Here is a 16,109-nt window from a genome sequence, read left to right as displayed (position 1 = left end):
CATTTCCATATCCTAAACTCCATGTATTTCCTATTTTATGTAGAATACTATGAACAATTGGAGGGAGTCACAATGGGCAACCCATTCCTGTCTGTGGCTGTGACTTTATGTATGGAGCATTTCCAAGGAAGAAGCCGTGACTTCATCCACATGGATGACACATTCATCATCTAGCCCCATAGAAGGAACTTCCTTGCACATCTAAACTCCATCCATTCCAACATCTAATTTACAGTGGAGACTGAAGCAGAAGGAATACTACCATTTCTAGACATCATGGTCAAGAGAAGAGCTGATGGCACCGTTGGCCATGGTGTGTATCAGAAGAAAATACACACTGAGCTCTATTGCATGCTGACAGCTGCCACCACCCTGTGCAGAGGAATGGGGTACTAAAAACACTAGTACATAGGGCACACACCATCTCAGATGCAGTGTGTCTGCTCCAGGAACTGGAACACATAAGAACTGTATACCGAAAAAGCGGTTACTCAAAATGGCAAATTAGGAGCACACACTGCTCCACCACAGCAGTACAAATTGTGCAGATGGAAAAAGTCATGGAGGAAGAGGCAACCATTGCCTTCATACCATACACCAATGCAATTTTGGAAAAAATCAGCTGTGGACTGAATAAGTACCGAGCAAAAACTGTCTTTTGCCCACCCAATAAAATATGGGCATTACCGGGGAGTGTGAAAGATGACCTCAGTTTGTGGAAGGCCATGAAATATCCGATTTCATGCCAATGTGGCAAGACATACATTGGAAAAATAGTGCACACCACTGATGATCAATGCCAGCAGCACATTCAACTAATATATCCCAGGTCATCAGTCCCAGAGCATTGTTTGTCCGAGAATCATGTAATGGAATACAAACATACCAGGATTTTAGCACATACTTTGAAATACTGGAGCAGTGCTGTTAGAGAGACCATCAAGTTTCATACCAGGGACAATCTCATCAACCAGAACTGCAGCTATAATCTCAACAAGTCTAAGAAGACACTCAGGGAATCAATCTGGCAAGCAGGGTGGATTGAGTATTTACACCTACACTACCACAGACACCCATGCCATCACCTCTGGGCCGCTGATGTCATAGGAAGAGCTCAAGGAAAGAGGGGGAGGGGGATGTAAGTCGGCCATGTCCCACCAGCAGCTCTTTCTATCAACCTGTCAGCACAGCTCATGACGGCAACATGTCTGGTCACCAAAATATTGTGGACATTATAAGCCAACAGTACAAGCAAGGACTGTTCGACCAACAAAATATGCCAAGAGAAACTGAAGAATTGATTCTCTGATATTGTTAATAGTTTGTAGTTAAATTTTGACAAAGTTCATTGCACAATATCTGTTCAATGATCAGGATAAATAGTCATCTCATTTCTACAAAAGAGCTGCTAACAATTACAATAATGGAGGCAGACATTACATGGACACTGACAATGACTAATACTGTAAATTTACTTTGTTTTTCCCACAAATGGCCCTTAAGTGTGTGAATGCCAAAAGTGTTTTACTATTTTGACTGTATACAAATTAACCTAATGTACTTTCTCAAAGCTTCATTATACACTCAAGTTTTTATTTAAAGCTCATATGTAATATTCCTGTATTTCAGCTCTGATCACAAAATTTCTCAGTATCAACACAACAGAGAACTAAAACATTTCATGTTTTCTGTTAGGTGTTTCTGCCACTGTTGCCTCAGAAATCACTTTCACCAAGACCTTACTGTGTACGGCATTACATATTCCAGCAATTTCAGGTCCAAAGCTGCCTCAATAGGTAATTTACCAATATCTGCTACATTCCCAAGCGATATTTCCAATATGTATGCTATTGGTTGTAACAGTTAATTATTTGTAACATAAATTCCACATTTTCTAGATATCCCCGGGGTCTACGAGGCTCCACTCTGAACTTCATACAGAGCAATTTTCATACCATAGTGAGTTACACATGTTGGTACCAGAGCAGTAGGATGGTAAAAGAAATCCTTGCTAGCACTCTCAGAAAATGTGGAAAATCCACTTCAAAACCCATTTTAAAATGCGATGCAGTTAAATTACATCTACTCAGTGACTATAAACATGGCATCAGGGCATCTAGTGTTCCATCTGTGATAGGCAATTAGTGTACCACATGTAACAGGTAAACAGATTTGTATCTACTGCCACCTTCCGAGCTTGACACATGTACAACAGAAACAGGCAAAAAGCACCCGCAACATGAAGAACTTACCAGGGGCTGTGTCAGGGTCATGAGTTCTCTTGAGTGCAACAGAAGAAGAGACAGCATCATCCAGAGTGGCACTGCCCGTCTCTCCTGCGACACTGACATTGCCGGCACCTGTAACACCTTCCTCCCGACTGCCACCCTCAACATCTGCAGAGCTCGGACACGAGCTGCCACTCTCCGGCTCTGCCGCTTCTTCTGTTGCCCCTGGCCTGCAACAAGGGTGGAGCAAATAGTGTACATTGTCACAGCTGAAAGATGGAACATATACCAGCAAAATACCAAGATCAAAGAACTGTATAATGCCAGACACATGTATCTTTGGGAAAAGTAACAAAGAGAGGATCCAACAATAACAAACTATCCATTTATAGTAGGTGCAAACTCACTCAGTATTTGGATAAGAAAATCAAGCCTTTCAGAAGGGAGAGAAAATCGGCATTTATATCTTGAAATGAAACTTACTATTTAGATTATTACATCAGTATATCAACAACTCCATAGCGGGGTCCCTTACATACAATACCAGACAGACAATGCTTGACAAGATCTGTTATTTAAGAATCAATAACTTCAGTTGAAGCAATGTTAACTTATGGGTTGTCTGCTGCCAGTGTCTAGTACAGTATGCAGAACCACAACCAAGTTGTAGTCAAACAGTTTGTAATGTCCAAATAGTAGACAGCTTCCAAGTTTGCAAATCAGATCTATTAAATGTGACGTAATAAGATAAATTTTTCGACTGTTTTCCATTTCATGGTTGTTATCTGGAAGGCACTGACAGTTTGTGAGCTCACACTGAACCTGACAGATGTAAATTGGTATGATATAATGATATTAGCAGCTTGCAAAGACTTTGGTGTGAGGCAGTATGCAACTCACAGCATGTAAATACATTACACACATCCTGTCTAAATAGCGGACTTTTGCAAATTTTTCTCACTTTTGCATACAGAAATGGTATTTGCTACATTTGTCCATCCATTAAGGAGTGACTGCTGTTGCACACAACAGAGGAATTAAAAGCTCACACCACTCACAGTGCTCCTCACTACATGGGTGCAGAAACACACCATTTGAGCAGTGCAAAAATCCCAATTTGTTTTGAGCAATGTATGTGCATTACAACACGTCTGCAAACTACCATGGACTAGCAGGGATTCTGTTCTTGAACAAACTCGCACAGTGATCTTTTCTAACCTCGAACTGTCTCATTTCTTCCTCTCTCGATTCTAAATGCATTTCTCACCACCCATGCCATTTGAGATCACTGCTGACATCCCAATTGGCGGAAATGGGCAGCCCTGGCTTAAGGGCCAAGCTACACATGCCATCACTTGGTGCACTGAGCTGAGAGGGGGCCTAGAGGTGCCATAACTGTATGGTTACTATACAGCAGAGCTTCACAACATACGTGCTCGCGGAGCAAGCTGTGAGCAGCCAGGCACGAGCACGGAGCAGTGCGAGCACGCTACCCCCACTGCTGGACCAGAACGGACAGTGGGGAGAGTCACGTGGGGCACACAACAGCTGCCGCCAGTCAATGTAAATTCGCGGCCACCTGCAGGGATATCACTCACGAATTATTACTGCGACAAATGAAACAAATAAAGGAGAATGTACACGTGCCATATAATTTTATTAGCTTAGTGTTGTATGCCTCTACATTCGCATTATTTTGTGAACTGTTACACAATAAAAGGTGTCACTGAAGTGTGGGATTCTCGGTTATCTTGTACTTTTTGCCCTTTACAATTGTGTCTATGTTTGGAGTAATTGTTCTTGTGCATTGTAGGCGCAGTGTGCAGATTAAATTTCGATCAGACATTGCGTTTCTCAGGCGCGTCTTGTTACATTTCATTGCAGAGAACAGTTGTTCACAAACAGACGTGGAACTGAACATTGATATTATTGTAGCCACCAGTTTGTGCAAACGAGGAAATCTATCCTGAGGGAAGTGTCTGTAGAATTCCAAAGTGTTTTTCTTGTTCTGAAATTTGTCTCTGTATTCTCTGTCACACTGCAGGTCAATAATTTCTTGCTGCAGCTCAGGACAAATCTCTTAAATATTCGCTGAATATGGAGAGAACAGATCAAAATCACTGTCTACTGCTGTCAGATCTTGAAAGTGCTGATCAACTAAACTATGTGAATAACGTTCACAGTCTTTGTGAACATCTTGCATGGATGATAATTTAGGAAAATGAGCTAGGTTTCCTGTTTCCAACTGACTCACCCAAAGTGTCAATTTCATTTTAAAAGCTCATATTCGATCTGTAAAATGAGTAATTAGCAGATCTTTACCTTGTAGTAAAATGTTCAAAGCATTCAGATGGCGAGATCACATTCAAACGTGCGCACGTGTTTCCCCTCCCTCCCTACTCCGTGACCTTGCACCTGCTCGCGAGCACGTGCCTGAGCAGACACGAGTACTCGCGCTCAAAACCAGCCAGTTGTTAAGCCCTGCTATACAGGATGTATCACAATTAGTTGTAGTCACTTGGGATGCCAACCAAGACGGTCACGGGAGGGGGGGGGGGGCGCACCTAAGTGCACCATCAGTATATACTGAGTTCCAGAATAAGAAACAAAAACTGACACAGGTGAAAGCCTAACAGGGAAATGGGGTGAAGGGATGGGTGCCAAATGTACATCGCTTGTATGAAAAAATGTTCTTGAACCAGCCCTGGAACTGGGATGGCAGTCACTCAGTGTTGGGAGGGGATGGGAGGGGTTACACTACCTATTCCATGTGCCTGCCAACTGTTCAGTGCTCTCTTATTTGGTGAAAAACAATCTTTCCACCTTTACATATTATAATACAGCTTGTATTATGCATTATTAATCAAAGCATACCATACTGGAACCTAAAAATGCAAATAGATGCGGCAAAACTGAATTCAAATACTTTTGTGAAACTGAACGAACTTCATTCAAATGAAAATAAAACTGGGACTCGTCAACAGTGTCCAAGTGCTGTTGGGACTGTGCAACAACATCCAAGGGCTGGCTACCTAAGCAGAGTTCTGGATGATGACAAACTGTGGTACAATGACAAAAATGCATGACCTGCATTTTTGCAGGAGAGAACTGGAAACCATGAGCTCCAAGCAGAAGCTTGTCTGATGGTGCCTTGGAGCTGATGTTCAGCCGAGGACACAGATTGGGAGCTGCACCAAATGCAAAGGTCATTGACATGCAACGCAGTGTGACAGGTGACCAGAAAGAGGTTATCAATCCATGGCTGGTGATGACAAAGAGTTTGATACTAAGCACAAAACCCTGCAGGACATTGTTCTCATGGTCCTGATGACAGCTGAATGAAGTACAAATTCCAACTCAGAACAACTGGTGGGATTAACAATGATGAATAAAAATTGGTATTAAGTAAAATGTAATGGTGCCAGGCAGTGTTGTATAGCCTGTTGCAGATGAAAAAATACTGCACTGAAGTTTGATGTTTAAAAAAAGCCTAACAGACTGCCATTTTCATACTAACCAGATGGCCGGTTGTGGATTGTCTCTCCAGAAAACCACACTGATGGAAGACAAAAGGCCCTGAGATTCAAGTACCCAGTGTAAACAGTGAGCAACCATTCCTTCAAGCAATTTTCAGAGCACATTGGTGAGGCTATTCTGCTGGTAACTGTCACTGGATGTTGGGTTTTGCCTGGCTTAAGGATTGGAACAATAACACTATCTCATCACTACAAAAGAAAGACACCATCAAGCAAAATATGGTTGATGACCCTGAGGAGATGGAGCCAATGAGTAACAGTTGGATGTTGTTTTTGTCTGACTGTGAATGAAATCAGGGCCAGAGCCATATTGTGAGACAAGGCAAGAGCCTCAAGAAATTCCCAGTCACACTGCATTATATGATTTCACATTCCAAGGGGTGGAGGAGAGGGGATGTCTTAAATTCATCCCCTACGCATCCAGAAGGTTGTGTAATAAGAAGACACTGATGCTGCCACAAAGAACGTTGCAACGTGTTCAGCAAGAAATTCGTATCAGTAAGTATCAGTACACAAAACCATCCCAAAGGAAGAGACCTGGCATGGTTGTGGATCTTTGGCAGTCCTGAAGACTACGGAGCCCAGCCCACATTTGGGATGAAGAGACATGCATTCTCAGGGAGGAGATATGCCACTCCCAGCATTCCTTCTTTACTGCATTTGATTACATAGCAGGCCTTAGCACAAACTCATTTAAAAGTAATGAGGTTGGTCTGTGAAGGACGTCATTTGAAATTTTGCAGGGCTCTATGATTATCTTAAACAGATGTAGCAATGTTTTTGGATCAGCATGGCACTGGCCAACAATGGAGGGAACCTCCAGAAAGGGGAATAGCAGTTCCAGAACCATGGGTAATCATGTTGGAGACGTCTTGCACAACCTCTTCGATGCAATCAGACGGGGCGATGAAGGTAACAGCAGAGGTATACAACTGCCACCTGGCTCTTTGAAGCACCCAGTGTAGTAGTCTGTCCATGTGGTTGTGGCAAGGAAGTGTCAGAATCACCGGAAAGCAGTCACTGTCACCAAGACTGCCACATAGTGACCAATGTAGCAAAGCCACAGGACTAGGGGAAAAGGTCACAAGGTCGGTAGCTGAAAGGGTCCCATGGGTGGCACTGAAGTGGATGGAAGTACCATTACTGAGCAGACACAGATCATGGTTGGTAGGAATCTGGTAAATTAGAAGGCCCCAGTCAGATGAAGTGGTACTTATCCACAGGGCATGGTGGGCATTGAAGTCCCAAAGTACGAGGAAAGGGGAGGGTTGTTGGAATACGGTGGTCAACTCAATCTAAGTGGCCTGCATGGAGATAAACATTGCAAATGATGAGTGCTGAGGTCATTTGTATCCGAATTGCTGTTGCTTCCAATATGGTACAAAGGGGAATCCACATTAACATCATCTGTGTGAACCAATGTATGGCCTCCCAGGGCCAGCACGGTTCCAACAGAATGCATGATAACCACGGGGTTTTTGGGGAATGGTCATCAGTGAAATGTGTTTCTTTAGGGCAACTCTAATTGCAGAAGATGAGGAAACAATGTGTAGTTCTTGCAGGTGACAGTAATATCCATACTGATAATGTTGATAACATTATGGGTCTCAATGTTAGGTTTGAAGGATACAGGAGGACCAGTCACACCCGAAGTTTGCTGCTTGTCACATCAATGAGCATTTGTTCAGAATCAGACTGTGTAGAGCGATCTGGTGCCTCCAGGCTCACCAGAGTAACCTTGTCCCAATTCCTCCTCCTCCTCCTCCTCCTCCTCCTCTTTCACAGCCTTTGCTGACCAAGTCTTCCAAGGGCTTATCCATGATGAGCATGGCAATGGATGAAGTATGAGCAGCCCTGGGACACACACCCATTCAAGCTACTCACTGCCATCAGGCCTCCGATCTGTGAGTTTCTGAGGAGAACATTCCTGGTTGGGAACACTCACACTAGTAGATGCCCGAGGAGGAAGCTGCATCTCTAATCAGGTGCAGGAAATGGTTCCCAAAGACAGTGTCATGGTAACCACAGTAGAGGAGAGTGGTGAGAGAATTTGTTTGGAAAAAATTTAGCTAGTAGGGGGGATGGTTGTAACTTTCACATAATTGATCATATAACAGGCTGTGAGTGTTCATATTTTTTGTGCCCTAGTATATGGCAGGCAGCAGTAAATAAGTTTATGTTCATCTACTTTTCTTTTCAGCACTGAATGTCTAGACCTGTTCATAGGACTGACAGATCAGATCAGCCATTGTTTTTGTGTAATGTGATATGTACAATGTACGAAACTTCTGCCCAGATGCCACCTACTCCGATCAAGGGCTATCCTCACAGACACTGTCCAGCCACAGCAGCAAAGGCCTTCTGACATGGTGGCCACTGCTGGCAATCCTAGTCCCCCAGGAAAACTGACATCTAGTCCTCGACAAGTGGGGAGTTAACATTATCAGCAGTGTGATCCTTGCATTGTTAAGGGGCATAATCGAAAGAGTATGTAACAGCTCAACTGAATCAGATTGGCTGCTGCATTTGCTTTGAAATGCATATAAGGGCCTACGCAGATATTAGGCACAGATGATTTATGTAGTACACTATATTTAAGGTGTTCTTCCCCAATCAGTTGACACTAGTGAAGAAATTCAGAAAAAAAGATCCACAAGGGAATGAAAAATTACCTCAGCTGGAAGGTGATGTAAACTAAATAAATGGTTATTCCAAGAAAGGAAAGCAGAACCTATGGAATTGCAGGGTCAACATCAAATGCTGTGACAATGGGAAAGGCAGTGAGAGTAAGAAGAGTAATCTGAGGTGAAAGGTTGCAGCACAGGAAAGGAAGTAGTTGCTGCAATAGCTTGGGGCCCCACACACACACACACACACACACACACACACACACACACACACAAAAGAATGGTCCCTGAGAGGCGCCAAAAGAAGTAGGCGAGTTGTTCTACTCTGGCTATGACAAGAAGCCTTTTTCCTTGCCCTGCAATTGTCATTTTGTCCAAGTGTGAACATAAAGAAACTGTTACTGCAAAGATGACATCTATAAATAACACTATTTATGTGTGAGTTAAGCTCACACAGCTGCCACGTACATAGCTCATTTATGTTCAACAACAGAGTTATTGCTGCTATTTGACAATGGTTTGTAGGATCTTAAAGGTAGTCAAGTTCAAACTGAAGCAAATATACTATTTAACCAAAACCTTCTGATTTTTGCTGAGTGAGAACTGGGGTGAGGTGTGACCATGGAGAAATCACACTTGAAAAGTGAAGGGGTTATGGAATTCACTTGCCCCTCCAGCCAGTATTTTGCTGCTCCCAAGTTCTCATTGGTACAGTTTGCTGTGTACATAAGAAGAGATTTCACGTATAAACCCTCTGTGACTGATTAATAATATTACGGGAGTTGTTAGTAATTTTGCCTACTCTCTTCTTACAAGTTGAATCCCTATCCTAACAAACACATGCCTTGTTGTCACAGACTTTCATTGCTCAAGCATCCGGTGCCTTATGACTGCTGGAATAATGCCGTATTTTGTTGTTATTCTTATTCTAGTGTAAATGAAACACTGACATGTGCTAAGGCATCACAAACCTTAAAGTTTCTTTGTTAATCACTATGCTGAATGTTTAACCCAGCTCTTGCACCAAATCTCAGTGGACTGTGAATTTCACTGTGCCTGTCAATCATGCCATATGGACATGTCCGAATGCACGTATCCAACCAAATCACAGTGAGAGGGCAGGTTTGTTGCAGGTTAAATGTGCCAGTAATTAGTAAGCTTGTTTTATCACTGCCAGACTGCACCGGTGCTGTGCCAGCAGTGAGACTGCAGCATAATCATACTGACTGTGCACAAAGAGGAGAATCCAACAATGTAATAACACACATGGAGGATTAACAGAGTAAAGTTAAGTGCAGTTTGCACTGCTGGCAGGTGCTGGGCCTGCAACAGTGTTAAGAAGTGTGCCTCCTCTCCACCCCCTTTACTTTATTACTTTATTGTTGTCATTTGTATCCTTTGTTTATTAGAGATCAGGCGTGGCTAGTGACCAAAAGTCAATCTCTCTCTCTCTCTCTCTCTCTCTCTCTCTCTCTCTCTCTCTCTCTCTGTGTGTGTGTGTGTGTGTGTGTGTGTGTGTGTGTGTGTGTGTGTTTTTTCCAATGAAAAGACAGATGTTAACTGTTTACAGTTTTGCTCATATTTTTATTTCTGAAGTGAACAGGAGTCATTGTTGCATCTTTTTAATTTAAAGTTTTCAGGAATGTAATCAAAACAACTAATGCACTACTATCTTCTCTATCCTTGAACTATAGAAACTGAAGGCACATTTTGCAGTAAGCAAATTAATAATAACTGAGACATTTTGCGAAAGATTTAAATCTCAACCAAGCAACGTGTGTGTGTGTGGGGGGGGGGGGGGGGGGGGTATTTCCAAACTACAGAAAGTTCCATGGCATGTATGAGTGTCTCATGGTCAACAACTGCAAACTCTTTGCACATGACAGAAGAGATGGGAAGATCCATGATCAAAAATTAAAGCGAATGATTTGTTCTGCACTAAAACGTATCAGTCTAGCCATCTCTTCTTTGTTCATTCATAGTTGCTTCTTACATGTTTCAGCTTGTAGTTGAGCAACGTCTTTGGAAGTCCGGCCCCATCCATTCTTGCCACATGTTCCTTCCAATTCATTCTGTACTTAATTACATTGAGGTTTCAGTTCTCATCTAATGTCTTCACTTCTCTTCCTATCCAGTAAGGTAGAGCCCACCACACTTTTAAGGTGTCTCATTTCTGCAGATTCTACTCTGTCCTCTTATTGAATTGGTGTTTGGTATTCATTTCCATAATGGCACTGCAATTACTCCCATCTGCTATTCAGAAAGTTCCACTTGATTGCTCCACACAAAATATGAAACATTCGTAGCTTTGAAATGATGATCGATGTTATGTATATGTAATACCGCATCTCAGATCCAAGAACTTATTGGAATCAACTCTATGGTACTTCCATCGGTTTCCGATTCAAAATCTAAAGAATCCGTGCTGAATTGATGAAAAAGAAGTAAGTTATTGATTTGATATGACCACTTTGATCCAAGTTTGTCTTGTAATCTTCAAGAAATGGTCAGAGGGATTCTGGGCATACCAGTACAGCAGTGACTGTCAATCCAAAGGAACACTATTTCAGGGAGATTAGCCTTCTGTACCCAAAGCAAGGACTGTGACAGTAAAACTTGCTATAATATGTACCAAAAAAATATGTATGCACAATAAGTCAGGACAAAACATGTCCAAAATGCGCAAATGAAGGACAATAAACAAAGCAAAGGATTCTTTGATATACAAAACAATTAGTACTGGTACTGTAAAAATTAGTACAGTAAAATTAGTACTGTAAAAAATAACATGCTTTAATTTTGAATCCTTATTTATTAAGTTTTTAATAAGGGGTTCTACAGTACCACAGGTAGGGCTAAAGTAATATCTGGATGGGTAGTATTTGAGGGTTAATGGGTGTCATTCATCAGTGGACAATGCGCAGATTGTGCAACATCTGCACCGAACAAAACTGACTGACTGACCACCTCATTTGACCACACAGAGTGCTCATCCTCAAAGCACTGTTTATTCAGCACAAGCTTCCTGCTAAGAGTCCTCTGCCACAGGGTCCGTATCTACTTGTATGAATATTGGGCTATGTGTTGTTACTACCTCATTTTGTCTCTTTCTCAGACATAAAGACGATATTTCTGCCAATCTGGTCAATTCTAAAGTTTTCTTTCTAGATAATATTAATTACTATGCATGTTATTATTAACCAAACATAATAAGTCTGTGTACTAGTACTCTGTTCACACCCTGACTTGCACACCCACCTGTCACACTTACGTGCATCCAACCAGGAAAACAATTTACTTACGAGACATGAATTTTTAGTATTCCTATTGTACCCTATGTTGTCATTTCAATTGGGCAAACAGCTTTTGTCATCAAATAAACACAGTTCTTTGCCTGCTACTGATAATGCTGAAGTGTTGCTATCTGCATTTACAATAATCTTGACTGAACATTTCTTAAGAATGTCAGCTGAAACGAAATAGTGGAAGAAACATGTTAAGCTCCCTTCTTAGCCCCCCATCCCTTTCTGATGTACTGCCAAGAAGTGTGCTATTTTACACCAGGAAGTTGCAAACAAAAGAAAATTTTGTAAAATTATATAGGTAGTGTTGGATGAAAGAATGGTTATTTCCTGATTTCTTTACAAATTGGGTAATAAAAACTCAGTTCTGGAAACGAATATTTTCTCATCTCTCAATTATAGCCCCTATTCTTTTATTTATAATTAGTAAGTTATGAATTATCAATAATTTGTGAGGAGCAAATAAAATTTATTTTTTATTATACATCATAATAAAACCCATATATATAAGTAGCCAATAACAATAAGATATAGATTTTGTTTTGTTTCCAAATTTTTTGGGAATGTTTATGCTGCTTGTTATTTACTTAGTCCTATGATGCACTTAATTTGATGCATGCAATACTTTTCAATAATATAGTTAATTTAAGCAACATTTTCAATATCTGTGTAGCAAAAACTGGAAAAGAAACAATTGTGTGTGTGTGTGTGTGTGTGTGTGTGTTGCAGTGGTGTGGAAGGGGGGCGGGGAGTCAGGATCATCTGGATGGGGCTGTGGAAAGGACAAAAAGTTTACTTAATGGAAGATGGGTTTGTGACAGAAAACATGAAGGACTGAAAGGTGCATATGGGTAAGGACTTTGACACATTAAAAAATTAGGGCATACTTTATCCAGCAGTGCATGTTTTGTGTGTGTGTGTGTGTGTGTGTGTGTGTGTGTGTGTGTGTGTGTGAGAGAGAGAGAGAGAGAGAGAGAGAGAGAGAGAGAGAGAGAGAGAGCACGCGTGCACATGTGCATAGCTATCATCCCACACATCAGCAGCATATCACAAAACATTGTAAAATTCTACATAATACGCAAGGTAACAGAATTTATACATCCAAGCAACTGCATCAGAAGATAATACTGAATGTAAATTAGATCATGACCTATTTGGATATGTGCAAACCTGTAAAATGTTTTATGTCTCACCGAGAACATAAAGATGAGGAATCCTGTGCCACATATTCTAAACAAATGAGTGCTTACACACATACACAATACACGACTTCATTTGGAAACGTACGATAAAATTCAAAAGCACTCCAAGAATTAAATACAGGTCATAAAATGGGTTTGCTGGAAGAACTGAGATGTTCTTTGATACAGAAGCTAATACAGAATATGTCAACTATCCTATATAAGATGTAATTGAGCAGGAACTTGACAATGGCAGTTATTTCCAGCAACAGATATTGTGTACAATACATTAAGATAAATTGTCATCAATGCAAAGATTGGTTTGACATGATAGTGCTTTACTAGGCATGGCCCTATAGGACATGGTATGCCTTTAATTCCTCTAAAATTTGAACAGACCTATCCAGCCATTATAGGAGATACAATGTAATGGTGACTCCAAACCACGGTGCAACTTTGAATTTTTCACTTTAATAGTGTATTGCCAGAGTTGAGAGAAGGTATAAGCTTTGCATAGTGCTCTCAGTGCTAACAGACAAGCAATACTGTGTGAAATAATCACAAAAGTCAGTGTGCGACGTACAATGAATGTATCCGTTACGACAATGCGGTGAAATTTGATGTCAATGGGCTATGACAGCAGACGAAGGATGCGAGTACCTTTGCTAAAAACACAGCACCACCTGCAGTGCCTCTCTTGGGCTTGTGACCGTATCGGTTGGCCCCTACATGACTGTGGCCTGATCAGATGACTCCCGATTTCAGTTATTAAGAGCTGATGACGGGGTTTGAGAGTGGTGCAGACACCACAAAGCCACGGAATCAAGTTGTCGACAAGGCACTGTGCACACTGCCGGTTGCTCGATAATGGTGTGGGCTGTGTTTACGAGAGAACCAATCGTAGATTGCAAATCGTGATGTTCGGTTACTTGGAGACCATTTGCAGCCATTCATGGATGCCATGTTTCTAAACAACAATAGAGTTTTTACGGAAGAGAATGTGCCATGTCACTAGGCCACAACTATCTGTGATTGGTTTGAGTGCTTTGAAGACCATTCTGGACAATTCGAGTAAATTATTTGGTCGCCCGTCAAATATTTATGATAGATAATCGAGAGGTCAGTTCGTGTACAAAATTCTGCTACAGAGGCAGCACGGCTCAATATTCCTACAGGGTACTTCCAACGACTTGTCGAGTCCGTGCCACGTGAAGTTGCTACACTACACCAGGCAAAAGGAGGTCCTATGTGATACAAGGAGGTATCCCACGACACCTCAGTGTATACTGTATTGTCAGTCCACAAGCCTGCCCAAGAATGCCACCCTGTTATATATGAAAAGTAAATAACACACAGTGATGTAGTTACTGTAAGACGTTGTTACTCGGTTGATTAACCAAACAGTTTTTGGTGGCAAAGTGGCCAACCTACTGTACAGCAGAAAATGAAGAGCAGTTCCACCTGTTTGCTCCGGACGACTGGGCGGCGGCCTCTGACGCCTCCTGAGATGCTGCGGCGCCGCCCCCGCGGCGCTTGTCGTCGCCGCGCGCCTTCACCGGGTGCAGGCGCAGCGTCACCCTGGTGCCGCCTCCGCTGGCAGCGCCGGCCGCCCCTCCCGCCGCCTTGCCACCCTCGGCGGGCGCCCTGCCGCTTCCTCCTCCTCCTCCTGCCGCTGCCCCACCCCCGCCGCCCCCGGCCGCCGCCGCCACCTGCGCCGAGCCGCCGCCCTGTCCGGTGGCGCCGCCCGCCGGCTGCTGCGGCGGTGTCCTGCGCATCTCACAGGGGGCACTGGTGTCGCCCTGGCCCGCGCCCGCCTGTTCGCCTGCCACGGCAGCCTCGCCGCCTCCTGAGGACAGGACAGGACCGGACCAGTCCGGGCTGCCGCTCTGGTCTCCCGCCACATCGCAGTCGCAGCCGCTCCTCCGCCCCGCCCCGCCCTACCTCAGCTCGCCACTGCGCTGCCGCACTGCGTCCGCTGCCGTCCCTGATTGGTCCTCTCCGACCAGTAGCAGCGCGTCCTGCTCCCTTCTACCCAACAGGACGCTCGTAGGCGCCGGTCGATGCTACCCTTCTCAGTCGTGGATGTGCGTTTAGTCAGTACGACGTGATCAACAATGCTATCGAATATCTTCGTAGATTGAAATTGTATCCACCCGCAAACGTTTTTAAAACTCTTATTCTACTGCTTAATCTAAACGAATAGATACGCCCACCTTCAGACGGCTATATACACATTTCTTATAGACATCGTCATTTTATTAGTTTTCTGCCGTTCCTAAGTTGCTTCAAAACCTCCACGAATTTCTTACAGCGTCTATGTCCAGCGAATTTCCTGTCGCAGTGCAGCTTAGAAATGTTTGTGCTTTTAGGGGTACTTTCTGATACGAAATGGCTAAAGTCAGTTAAAAAATGTAATATATGTGCTACACATATGATGTCAAAAAGTGAATGAGATACAGCTCATACTTGATCCACAGACAGACTGGTGTATCAATTTTTATGGAAACATTTAAAGCCTGAAAGCAAATGGTAACAGTTAACAACCCTTGCATACCACACAAATTATTTTGTAATAGTATACACAGTGTCGTGCGTTTGCTTCACGATAAGTAATTACCACAATCGTTTTTTTCTCGTTTAAAAACCTGCTGCCGCAGTATCCATAGTTTTGATTAAAATATTCTAAAGACAAATGTGTTTGACTTACACCAGAACATTACTTGTTAGCCCCGAGTGACAGCGTGTGTTTCGTATGGTGGAAAAAATGCTAAGTTTCCATTCATGATAAAAAAAAGTGTGTGTTATTCCCTACTTCAAGCTAAGCATGTTTTCACTGAGATCGGACAATCAAAGAATGGCGCAGGCGTTAAGTTAGTATGTGTGATTTATTTCCTGTATATTCCGGTAATTAAAATAAGTATATACACACATTTGCTTTTTAATCATTTGGAGGGCTTTCCAAAAGCATTTGTGGATGATTGCGGCGTCTTTCAATGTTTAATTGAATAACAGCTGGTGAATTATCTTCCAATGATAAATTGACGTAGTATGTGATCTCTTTAGTTTAGTTGACCTAAGCGGTCGTCCATCTACGCAGACGCAGATTACTTTCCAGGATCACTGAAGCCCCGGAAATCCCAGAAACAACCACGTTTTCAGTAGAGCACGTAACTGCATCCACAATTAGGTACCGAAAGGCTATGATGACTAGTACCTTACTCTTTGTACAGGTAAC

General features: G+C 42.6%; 1 protein-coding gene across 1 annotated transcript in view; it reads right to left on the bottom strand.

Moving 5' to 3' along the window:
- Window positions 1–16,109, bottom strand: part of LOC126482192 (ankyrin repeat domain-containing protein 11-like) — a 164,099-nt gene that overhangs the window by 45,322 nt on the left and 102,668 nt on the right. Inside the window, exons 4-5 of the mRNA XM_050106171.1 lie at window positions 14,336–14,720; window positions 2,253–2,458 (exon numbers count right to left, since the gene is read on the bottom strand). Of these exons, the coding sequence (XP_049962128.1) occupies window positions 2,253–2,458; window positions 14,336–14,720 (591 nt within the window). The remainder of the gene's footprint in view (window positions 1–2,252; window positions 2,459–14,335; window positions 14,721–16,109) is intronic.

The sequence above is a fragment of the Schistocerca serialis genome, chromosome 5 (genome assembly GCF_023864345.2).
Source record: "Schistocerca serialis cubense isolate TAMUIC-IGC-003099 chromosome 5, iqSchSeri2.2, whole genome shotgun sequence".
Taxonomy (NCBI): domain Eukaryota; kingdom Metazoa; phylum Arthropoda; class Insecta; order Orthoptera; family Acrididae; genus Schistocerca; species Schistocerca serialis.
This window is presented reverse-complemented; position numbering and strand designations above follow the sequence as displayed.